Consider the following 12,991-nt stretch of genomic DNA (forward strand, 5'->3'; position numbering starts at 1 on the left):
TATGAGGTTATGAAGCCTGCATATCACAGATCAGACGTATAAAGACAAAGGCAACATACCCTAAGGTTGATTCAACATTATTCAAGTAAGAATATTGGAACCATCCAAATCGAAAAAGCTAAATAGTTGAAACTAAAAAATACCACAAACACAACAATAATGTCGTGTTAAACGACCTTTAAGGATCGGAAATATAACTCCTTTGATGGAATGTACAGATCGACTTTTGACAGCCATCACATGGCACTAATAACGACGATGTGGTGATCAAATAGAGAAGTTTGAACATAAGAAGTTTGCGGCGTATCAGTGGTCGAAGAATTTTAGTCAAATACCATTCATAGTACTCTTTATTAACTGTAATTCCATGTGGAACTCCGTGTGTTGTCAAGACGCCGTTAATATCGTAAGCGGAGTTCATTAGCATCTTTTGACAGTTCATACTGCTCCGATATTTCATAGATCTTCGCGATTTTGGAGTATACCAGTCAGAGCTTTGGCGGTTTAATTCTGTCTCAAATGACCGGATCCATGTTTCGTTGATAGGACCACTCTATTCCGCATAATTTCACCCTCCTCTGAATATCTTTTCAATAATCCAGTGCAAATTAGAAGACATGTTTTTTAGTTTCTGGGAGTGCGTGCGGCACCCTACAAGCAGCAATTGTTCTCATGTGTAAATTCTGCGTCAGAATAACATAAACGGAACTTTTACTTATCCCCGTTTCATAAACAATTTCTTCTATCAGACTTGGGACTTTGAGCAACAATTGCGTTGTTATAAGCGTCTGTTACTGGCCTACCGGAGGAGGGCTTCTTGTAAGACTCTTGTCGTCTATTAATAAATCACCAACCTAGAAATAGTGCTTAATCCAACTGCACTTGTCGGGTCATACTGTCATATTGTATTAAACCAATGATTTCCACTTTCACTTGTCCTAAATTATGTATCCCGCTTTACGTCATTTGGTGTCGAAATATCGGAATTTTAACATTACATTCATCCAAGATATTTCAGGATATTAAGAAGATTTACAACACGGAAAAGTGTCCTGTCATTATTTTCCGGTGCTGGTTTGTAATATTGAGACATAAGAATTTGATTATATTAATGAAACAAAATATTGTGTACGTTTTCTCCAATACATAATACATCAAGAAATATTGCATTGCTTCTCCACCCAATTTGGTATGTTTGTTCTGTATGTTTGTTTTTGGGTTTACGTCACATCGACACATTAAAGGTCATATCGCGACGTTCCAGCTTTACTGGTGGAGGAAGACCTCAAGTGCCCTTCCGTGCATTATTTCAGGCACGAACGGGCACCTTAGTAGAACCACCGACGTTCCGTAATCTAGCCGGATAGCTTCCTCACAGAGAGGAATCCAAAGTCCCTGTCGGGATTCAAACCCACAGCGGTGAGGGATTTTGGTATGCATATATAATATAACATACTTTACTAAAAAGTATGTGTCAGCAACCGGATTTATGTGAAGCATTGTTTTATATCCTTTACTTCTGTAAAGCTGTGTTTATCGTATCTTTAATGTGACTTTCTGAAAACTAACACAGTCATAGCTATGCAATATTTTTTATTGAATAAGCTGACAAACAAACTCGTATTAACGATCATGTAAGGCAGGTACATTAATAAGTAAGTGTTGCAATTGAAATAGATTCGATAAATATATCATATTTGTGGATAGCAATCTACCTTCTAGCTTTTAATTTACTGAATTGTCGTGACAAATAAGGACAATTTGCAGCTCATACTATTCATTATAAATTTTGTATTTCTTGAAACGAAACTAAATGTAGAAGCTTCAGATATCGTCGACACAAATCAAGTTTATCGTCAAATTGTATGAGCTGTATTCATTATCATCTTGTCGGTTTGAATACCAGGCATTTCTTTTGTAAGAAGTCTCACTTCTGTCCCGGTGTTGACAAAGTCTGCAAAATATTTCGGTAATGGTTTGTCGTCCAAGATTACAAATGAAAGCATGGTTGCTTTAGGGACGTGAGACAACAGTTTTACCAGTAACTTATCTGCTATAATGTCATTATCTGCGTATAACGCTCGTATGAAACATACATTTTCAGATTTCATATGACAACTTGCATAACCGACTATAGTTTTGTTATACAATGCAATAAAGCTGTATTTATCAGATCCGAAATACCATGCCCGCAACACCTTCTCTCTCGAGTAAGGATATATTTTCTGATCATATGCAAGTAAAGCCGGCAGGTGTTTTTTTGTCAAAGGCACACAGATGTATGACGAATCTACATAAATGTTAGTTTCAACATTGGTTATCTTTCCTTCGTAGCATTTAACAGTAAATTCCTCGAAGACTAATCCCTGTTTTTTATACCATTCTTTCATTTCTGAAATACTATCGAGCACTACAATTTTATGACCAGCAGTATCTAACATCGCATTCCACAATTTCCTCCCGATTCCTTTACCTCTCATATTTGTTTGTACAATGAACAAATTCACGTACACTATGTCGGGTGCCATGTTGAAACAACCAATGAACCCTAGAAATGAAATTATTTTTCATCTTATTATAAAAACACGTTTTTTTAGAAATATATATTCACCATAAATCTTTTTGAATTTGTTGGAACCGTTAAGTCTTGGTCTGGGATAGGGCATCTCTTTGCAGCAAAATTAGCAGTAGGTATTCTCAGTAGTATAAACGATAAATTTCAGATACGGATTAAGTGAAATGTTTGCGTGTGGACTGTTCCCCCCTCTCTCTCTCTCTCTCTCTCTCTCTCTCTCTCTCTCCCTCTCTCTCTCCCTCTCTCTCTCCCTCTCTCTCTCCCTCTCTCTCTGGAAAGGTAATGCATCAAAAACTAGTAGAATGTTTAAAAAGGTACTTCCAATCTTATGTATGTTAATTCGAAGCTTTTATTACTGTATAAAATACTTCACTGTCGTTTAAATGTTTTAGAGTAAGAATTGACGATGTTTTATTGAGAATTGAAACTGGTAATCAAGAAAGAATCTCTTGCCATTGAAATCAATGTGCATTTTTTATTTCCATCCTAAAGAATATTCAATTATCTAATTTTTAAAGTACATGGTAAATAATCAAACGTACAACAAACTGTACAATTTGTCTCATAACAACTCGCCCAAATTGAGTAGCAATTTATCCTACATTATATTTATTATAACATTTATTTAATTAAAAAAATGTATATGCTGAATATTTTTTTATTCTAAATATATCTGGTATATTTATTTCATTTTGTTTGGGAAATTAAATTGCACACACCCTTTATAAAACAACGCATTCGACTCCTGAATTCTTAGTAGTTTCTATTGATAATAAAAGACCTGTACTATCATTTTGTTAACGACCAAATTTAATCTTTAATGAATAAGTGCTTAAACTAAAGATATCGACTTACCAACAGGTTTTCCGACTGCATCCTGAGCAACAAGCAATCCCTCAGGGTCAACCATTAGAGTTGCCCTACAGTCAATTTCAGAAAAACCCCAATCTTCCAATTCTGTGAGTTCCATCAATGCACTGATATCTTCATGTGTGTATGGACGTATACTCACCATTTTGCTTCTATGTTCTCTTCTGTCATATTAACATATAGCAGTATCCACATATAATGCACTTTTTTATTATTATAAAACACTTAATCATGGTTTGAAACTGGTTGAAATATAATTCATATAAATGTTGACACGTTATCGTGTGCAGACGATTTCATGGTTTCATAGTCACAGTAAATTGTAACTAATTCTAAATCTGACATAGATAAACATGAACTATTTATCTCGTATTGGCTTTACTTAAAAATTTCAACAAATTCTAAGAAGTTTACTTTTTTACTTTTATTTATCAATAACTAAAATAAAAGCTCATGTATTCAGCAATGTTTGGTCAAGCAGAATGTTTATCATTTCCTTAACTGAACATTACCAATTAAACTTAAGCAAATCGAGGGTATAACTATGACAAAAAATGATCCTATAACATTGCATTTGTATATGTTACAACATAAATACAGTTTAATGTTGCGTAAACTTTCCTTAAAAAATGAAGGTTTATATGCAGTCATGTAGATATGAATTTTGCTATGTTCAATATTAATCAAAATTGATGCATTGGAGATTTACAAATAATCATTTTTCGAGTAAATATTTAACTTATCCTTTGGATGGAAAATAAATCAATGTGCTAATTGTCTAGTCTGGTTTAAATATACAGAAACCCTTCAATAGATGATGATCTGTTGAAAGGTATGGTCAACTGGGGACAGAAGTTGTCACGTGGCAAAAGCTAATTAATTAATAACTTAACCGTATTACTAGAGTATATCATAATATCATACAGAAAAAGAACATAATTAAGAAAACAGACTTCATTCCTTTTCATATTTATTCACATTGATGTTTGATTGAAACTCCAATAGTTAAATGATATTCATCTTCTTAAATATTATACATACAGTAGCTTTTCCTTTATTGATCGTTGTTCTTAATGACATTGTCCATCCTCCTGCCTCAGCAGACACTTATATCTTATCAATGAAAAACTACACTTATCAACTGTATTATGACATAGATATTCTTAAAACTTTACATCTACGTTATCTCTATTATACAATACTCAGGATGAACAGTGTATAATATGATGATAGTTTTGAATAAAAGAATAATTAAATCTCTGCCTTACTTGATCATTCTAATTAAAAGCTCACTATAAACAAAGTAAAGTCGTTTAACATCTAAACCTAATTACAAAAATACAAGTGCGTTCTTTTTACTGGCTTTAACTAAACACATAACTTCAATACAAATTATTTAATACAGATGAAATAAACATCAAACAACTCTAGCATATTTCTATGTTTTAATGAATGTAAACTTCTATATTCTTTTTAAATTTGACATCGCTTTCTGAGCCACCACATGTAAAAACGATAACTAGATATGTAAACTTGTTTACTATTCAATTAATTTATCATGATAACGTAATATTATTTAAATCGCATTTCCTTTAAAAATCATACTTTTAACTTCCAAATTTTAAAGTTATCATTTAATTAATTTGGTTTTTATTCCTTTATAAATTAATATGAATCTGCAACTCATCTTCAAACTAAGCAATACTTAACAAGATCATCAACATAAGAGCACATGATCGTATAAGATCAAAAATAGTTTAAACATACTTATTTCAAGTCCCTCAACTTCATTAATAATCATTATGTATTCAACTATCTTTAAAGTCACTTATGGCAAAGAAGAATGAACGTAGATAAACATATGTATATAAAGGAGGTAATGTCTGTATGAGTTGGTAAAAAGATCGAAAAAATATTTGCCCAACGTGGCCACATGATTTTATAACATCTCAGTCACATATCAAAAATGATATTTTTGATGGTCACAACGTGAATTTTCATTGTAGAGAGAATATTGGTATAACAATTCATTATATATTCAGTAAAATACCTTTGTCAGTGACGTTTCTATGGCTACGACTTATTAGTCTCATGTTAAACAAATTATAAAGTCATTTTGAAATATATGTTTGTTTGTAGTGTGCTTTCAATAAGTATGATAACAGTACGAAATGATAAAAAAGTAAGTTTTATTTGTATTTATGATTCATCTGATAGGAATATGTCATAAACATGTGTTATATACAAATATATATCATATATCAAGATTTTATTAACTCAATATCAATTAAAGTACTATTTTATTGCCACTGACATTGTCACTGGCGCTCTGCAAAGAACATTATGAATGTGCAATCATGAGTTGTTATGAACATTTACATTATCTCTCCTTTAATTGAAGTACATTTTATTTTCAGAATTAAAATCTATTTTTGTAAAGGAATAAAATACTCCGCCTGTTTGTACGAAGCCTATGGACTCAGGAAAACTACAGAATTATGTTCATTTGTAGAATAAGATAACTACAATAATTGTAATTGCAGGCTGGTATGGAAGCTGAACTGCCGGTTTGCATTGTCTTGAACTAGCGTCGATGTCCAGTTGTTAGTCTGCGCCTTGGTCAAACGTATGACAAAACTTTGTTCTTACAAAACTAACAAAAATCTGTAAGACCAAATTGAACCCAAGATTTTGTCATTACATATATCAGAATCAGAATTAAAAATATGGCAAAAAAGTAGTTTCCGCACTTTTCTGCGTAAAATACGATGCTAACCTATTTAACTTGTTCCTTTTATTGAATGAGTATATAACTATTATAGAATGCCTTAGAAAATGCTTAACATCAAGAATGACTTCAATTCGCAAAGATTAACTTTCTCTTGGAATGACATTTTAGTTGTGATCATTGAACAATTCTATGGGAAATGTTGCCTCCGAGGAGTTTAAAAAATTTGACATGACCATGTACTGATTCAATGTTGTTATAAGAACAGTTATACATGTCTTAGTTTGTATCCATGATACAACTCCTTTGATAGCTTATATACGCGCTACAAATTGTAAATGTAAGATGCGTAAGAAGTTCAATAACAAAATCTCTTGTTTTATATCCGATATTTGAAACGCAAATTGTTTTCAACAGGCTTTCAGTTCATTGAACGCCGCCGCCTTCACTTGTTGATCTTATTTATCATATTTGATGGTATACTCGTATACATATATTGACTAGAATGCAAAAGTGCACAGTCTCTACGTCTATATCAATAGGATGCCACCTGTGGCATCGATTAAAAATTGTAACGCTTAACTTGATTAATAAGTCCCGTGTATCCCATTCAAAATACATCAGAGCGTTATGGGAAATGTTTAAATCATAGAGGAATAATAGTATCAGCAATATAGACGAGTATTTTGTATTAGATCAAATAGATTTATATGATTTGTGCTATAGCTTTTAATTGTTTACCTGTCTCAGATGTCTTTAAAACTCATTGTAATTATATAAATGGTTTTAAAAATGTTTACTAACATGTTAACCTATTTCTGCCAAATATAAATTGATGTGTCAGAAAAAATATTTTCCAATTAATATTTATACCATCAAACAAATATGTATATCATTATAGACAGATAAATAATACAAATAATATTTTCACACGAATGCCTTAGATTTCTTGACAAACATGTTTATCTTACCATTATTTTTGTCAAAGTTTTCACATTACAGTTCTGAATTTGTCGAGAAGTCCTCATTGTGGAGCGTTCCGTATTTTCTACAACAAGTCATCATTTTTAGGGATACTTGCCTGAGGCCAGTGGGCAGTCGCATTATTAAATTATAAAAAAAACTTAAAATTATAACACATAAAAATTATTTGATAGTATTCTTTGAAAATACTGTCCAATTGTTAGATGTAAATGAATTCGTGAGACGAGTAACATTATTTAAGATATTGCTATTGAATACACCACAACAGGATAGTTATGCTTAATGTTAACAATCAAATTTATTGACAATGGTATGCATTTGTTAACTTGATATACCTTTGAAAATTTAATGCACAGCAGGGTGAGTGATAAAGCAGCAATGAATTGATAGTAATGAATGCAAGTAATGAAGCATTGTTGCCTTTTCTACGTAATCAATGTAATGGTAAATTCAATGTGGCTCCCTGTCGTGATCCGGAGAGTAAACTACCAACACCACAACGTTATTAATTTATTGTCACATAAAACGACCAAAGCACGAATTGTGAAAACGGCAAGCAAAATACAAACTCGGCAAATATTACAAAGCTAATCTAACGCCTAACCTCATTTGAGCTACATCTTCTTATTTAACAATTTTCAATTGCTAACGACCTTTTTTACATAGTTTCTTCATGTTTTTCCTATAGATATAGAAGAAAAAAATTAATTAATGAGCAGACATTCCTGAAACCATTTTGAATGATTATTGGGAATCTTAATTTAAACATGTTTAAAAAAAACGAAAAAAGAAAACAGGCAGATAGGAATTTATAGCCCAGCTATTTAAGGTATATGTCCCTGAAGAAGACTTTTTGCTTATTTAAGACAATATTTAGTAGAGTCCGCTGCGGTAAGCCGACTTAGTCGCCACGTTTGGTGTAAAGTTCGGTGTATGTGCGTCCGGCGTTCGTCTGTCCATGTGTCCGTCCGGATTTATCCGGTTATATCTTGCTCGTTCCTTCAAGGATTACAAAATTAATTGGTACAAATGTTTACCATGATGGGGCTGTGTGTGACAAACAAACCCCAAGTCCGCTGCTCAAAGGTCAAGATCACACATGGTGGTCAGTGCAAAACTCGTGTCCGAAGCGTAACTTTCACATGCATATAACTCGGGACAAATGTTCTCCATAGCAACGCTGAGTGTCGAGTGGAAAATTCAGGTGTATTGTGGTAAAGGTCAAGGTCACAATAAGAGGTCAATAATAAAATTTGACATGATCTGGAATCTATTAAATATTCCATTCCACTAAAACAATGCAATAAATTGCCATCATTTATAAAAATGTATGAATAGTGTTAGTTATTTCTGAAAAAATTATTTAAAATAACACATATATATTTATAACTATGCACAACAGGTATCAGTATTGAACCTTTACTAAAGACATTATTTGTAAAGACACAACTATTTGTTCTAAAATTAACTATATTTGACTAATCACCGTTATCACTCCTTTTATTATTAATACACCAGGCACTGTGAATGTCAAGCAAACTTTGTAAATCCCTAGCAGTTTCAGCAATAAGCACAATATTGTCTAAATATAATAAAATATTAATGATATCATCATTGAATTTAACTCCTATTTATCATTCCTGTCATGGCTGCTTCTGTCATTTTCCCCCACACTATCGCGATGAGATTTCGCTCTGATTCGAGAGCAACGTTTATCTAAATTTTGGAAATATTGCATTTTTTATATTATCAATGATTTGTTTAAGTTGTTTGCATGTGTTCTTTCCTCTTTACTGGGCTCCAAGAATGAACACTTTAGCATACTGACTTTGTTTTCTAAGAGAAATTTTTACCTTCATCGCAGATAACTTGTCTTCACTGCATGCCCTGCGTGCCATTATCACTATAGGTCGTGAATTTCTACCATCATCTGACACTCCTTTCCTTTCAGCTAGAACTGCCTTCACAGTGTGTTTTAAACTATGATTAAAAATGTTATTAACTTTCTGAACCGTGTCCTCACTAGACGTTTTATGTACATGACTTAAAACAATGTCAGCGATTTGTCCATGTAACTGTTATGTGTTCCCTGCAGACCCGTAAGTGTATTCTGGATCTCACCAATGGACAGTTTGTTGACTTTGATTGAGCTGTTTACCTCTAACTGAATTATTATATTTTGTACTGTCTTAAACATACTGCTTCAATTTTGTAATTTCTTCGTGAAACCCCTTATTAATATTGTTCACCATTTTCTGCTCGGAGTCTTTGATTTTTTTACACTTTTCTCTACTGTATCTATACGTTTATGCACGGATTCTAACACACCACGAATATCAGTGTTAATGCGGTGCATATTCACAGACATTAGTTTCATATCACATGTCATGTTAATTTTTTTTTTAGCAAGATCGTATATTTGTAAGTTTTCAAAGTCTATTATTTTATGATTAGCCTAATTCAAAATATGAAACAGTACATTGAAGTTATTTTATTTTGCCGTTGTGCAGCGACGTGCATGCGTGACGTACTTCCGATCAGCCAGATTTTATTGTAGATAATAGTTTTAAACACGTGCAAATTAAATTTTTGGCCTGAGGTTAAAATTAAAGAGGTTTTCTCAAAACAAAGGCCAAATGGAAATAATGGTGTTTTATTGTTAGATTTGTGTCACAAGGCCTCTTAAATGTTCGAGTTAAAACTTCGTGGTCTAAATAGTCAATATACGATGGTTTGACATGGCGGTTGTAGTTTGTTAGAAGTGTAATAGGATTACAAAATTTGTTAAAACTTTTGATTATCGGACCCAAACATAATCTGATCATTCTGTTTTAATTTTTGTTCGAATTTATTAAACCATATGTTTGTAGAAATGAATTTATTTATGAATCTGTAAATTATAAATAGGTATGGTCTAATGATCTTAAACAAGATTTTGTAAAATATTTACCGTCTGTTGATTTTGAGCAAAAAGTAAATAGTTTAAATGAAAATCTAATTTCGTCTCGAAATATTTATGCTATTGATAAATATAATATTTTGGTCGAGATTATTGAACGAAATTTCTCCTGTGTTATAGAATTTAACAAATTGATTTGAAAAAATGTATATGAATCAAAGTCTGAAACTTATTAGTTTATTAAGGACTTTATGAAAATTTTTTTTAAAAATATTATAAAGGTACAGAGAAAATAAAAATGAAAATAAACTCGAATATATTTAGTAAATAAATTAAATATTACTCCACATAAAATGATAGTACATGTATTATGATGTTAATTGTAGGGGTGCTACTTGGCACGTTAGGGAAAATATCTAAACGTATACCGGATAATAGGTTATCTTTTTGGAGTTTGTTTTTGTGATAGATGAAGACTTACGGTAGAGTCATCCAATCGAAGGTTATGATATTAAAGAGTCGATAGATTGTGGAAAACAAAACAAAACAAACACACACACACACATCTGGAAAATGGGTGATTCCCCGGAAACAAAATAACATGAAAATTGCAGACTCGGTTTGATTGAGCCTGTAAGTTGTAATGAAATGTCAATAGTCCGAATTAGTCACATTCATATGTTGTTGCCGGTGAAATATTGTAAAATGTGGGTAAAGATATTACATATAGTCGTGGGCATATATGATGAGAGAGTATTTAAATAATTGTAAAAACGATTTTAAATACATACCTTACAAAAGTAATAGGCTTTTACTTATCTAAAATCATCTGTGTAATCAAGAAATTTCATGATGCAGCTATATTTTAAGTTTATGTAACGTTGATCTCATTTTATATATTGTAAAACAAAAAGTGTCAGATCAATGTGTGCAAAATTGGTCGAGTAGATTACACAACCCTAGATAGATAGATAGATAGAAAGATAGATAGATAGATAGATAGATAGATAGATAGATAGATAGATAGATAGATAGATAGATAGATAGATAGATAGATAGATAGATAGATAGATAGATAGATAGATAGATAGATAGATAGATAGACAGACAGACAGACAGACAGACAGACAGACAGACAGACAGACAGACAGACAGACAGACAGACAGACAGACAGACAGACAGACAGACAGACAGACAGACAGACAGACAGACAGACAGACAGACAGACAGACAGACAGACAGATAGATAGATAGATAGATAGATTTATTTCAGAATTTCTTATGTAGCAACATGGTAAAACATATTCCAATACAGGATAAAACAATAAAAACAATATAACATGTATAAGAAATGAACCCCTATCAAAGGCATCATACCTAGGATAACACTGGAAAGAGAACATAAAGATATACTATGTTCAAATTTGATATTAGAAAATATTAATAATTGCTACACAATATTTTTGTAAATATATAGAGGATATTTGTTTGTTTGTGTGTAAGATGAAATTTTATTTCATCGAGTGAGCTTTAAAAACAGTATTCTCACGAGTGGCGTAGCCACAAGTGAGAATACTGTTTTTAAAGTTCACGAGATGAAATAAAATTACATCTTACACAACAAACAGACAAATTTTCTTTTTATTTTATGCTTAAAAACAAGTTAAAACGAAATTTCCATAATTTTAACGTTAATATTAAAATCTGTTTCCCCCATTGAGAGCCCCATTTAGACGGAATTTCTCATTTAAAACAAGAAGTCTTGAGCTGAAAAATAAGTCCGCCAATCAAGGTTAAATGACGGTGATATGTATTCATTTTATTAAAAAAATATGAATGATCGCTTGTTTTAATAATAAAGACAAACAATTCTTGCAGGAGAAAATTCCAACCATCCATCCAAATTTCTGTTACTTACTGCGAATTTATATTAGACCTGGCTTTCTAAAATGTAAACGGCAGCCATTTTTTAAAGTTGTCTATTTCATGGGAGGAAAATAATTGTGTAAGATTCAGAAGGATATAATTTGGATTTGTTAGTCATACACCTTTTTAAAAGAAAGAAAACTTATTTTAGGATTGTAACAGACAAAAAATAAGTGTTGACAGAAGTGAAAACATTCAGAAAAGGAGCTAGGAAAATGGAAAACTTGGAAGCTTGCTGAAGGAAGGCTGGGTTGTTTTACTTATTTTACGAGTGATGGCTGTCAATGCTTTTCAATTTTTCATAAGCATACGGCAGTTATTGCTCGTAGGATACTTTAATATGCCCAAATGTCATCAAGAGCAGTTTTGCATGGGGAAGGAATGTATTTTTCAGACTGTAAAAACGAAAAAAAAAAATTTAGAGACGAAATTTGGTGATTGGAATTTGAAGGAATAGAAGTAAGTTTTCTCTCTGTGTTACTTTTGACATTTAAGTTATTTATCTATTTCAGCTTTGCTATTTCTTTTAACAGCCTGACATTGTCAGAATTGTCAGTAAAAATAAAATTGAGGTACCACATGGGGAAAATCTTAAAAAAGTAGTTTCGTCATTGAAAAAAGTGAAATTATATTTTGATAATTTTCACTGTGAAATTATCAAATATAATTTTCACGGATAAATCAGTAATCCACTGAAAAGCATAAAATAAAAAATACACATCTCTTTACTTCACACAAAGTAGATAACTATGTTATGTTTAAAACGGTCACAATATTAATACGTATTTAGTTTTCTTTAAAAGAAAACTGGCAGTTTCTTTAAGAAAAGACCAACATCACTTGACCTGTAATAGAGAAAGAAGCTTCCCATGCATAATTTTATTATTCTTTTATTCACATTAGACATATTCAGTACGAATTTTATAGATTTCAATAAATTTCTGTGATTAACATAGTACACTCAAGTATGAGCATAGTATATCTTTAATCTCTTATTTCCATTGAAGA

The 12,991-nt window shown here is 31.7% G+C and overlaps 1 protein-coding gene across 1 annotated transcript; it reads right to left on the bottom strand.

Annotated features, from left to right (window-relative positions):
- Nucleotides 1-1,842: 1,842 nt before the first annotated feature.
- On the bottom strand, nt 1,843-3,885 carry LOC132721046 (uncharacterized). The gene is made up of 2 exons (XM_060705294.1): nt 3,431-3,885; nt 1,843-2,548 (listed from the first exon to the last, which is right to left on the bottom strand). Exons 1-2 carry the CDS (start codon nt 3,588-3,590, stop codon nt 1,857-1,859), a joined length of 852 nt encoding a protein of 283 aa, XP_060561277.1. The 5' UTR covers nt 3,591-3,885; the 3' UTR covers nt 1,843-1,856.
- Between the last annotated feature and the right edge of the window lie 9,106 nt (nt 3,886-12,991).

This window comes from Ruditapes philippinarum, unplaced genomic scaffold, assembly GCF_026571515.1.
Source record: "Ruditapes philippinarum isolate M1 unplaced genomic scaffold, ASM2657151v2 ctg1846_1_1_1_1, whole genome shotgun sequence".
Classification (NCBI taxonomy): Eukaryota; Metazoa; Mollusca; class Bivalvia; order Venerida; family Veneridae; genus Ruditapes; species Ruditapes philippinarum.

Coding starts and splice junctions, on each gene's coding strand:
- LOC132721046 (XM_060705294.1), bottom strand. CDS start 3,590: ATGGTGAGTATACGTCCATACACACATGAAGATATCAGTGCATTGATG. Junction 2,549..3,430: donor TGCAGTCGGAAAACCTGTTG/GTAAGTCGATAT, acceptor TTTCATTTCTAG/GGTTCATTGGTTGTTTCAAC.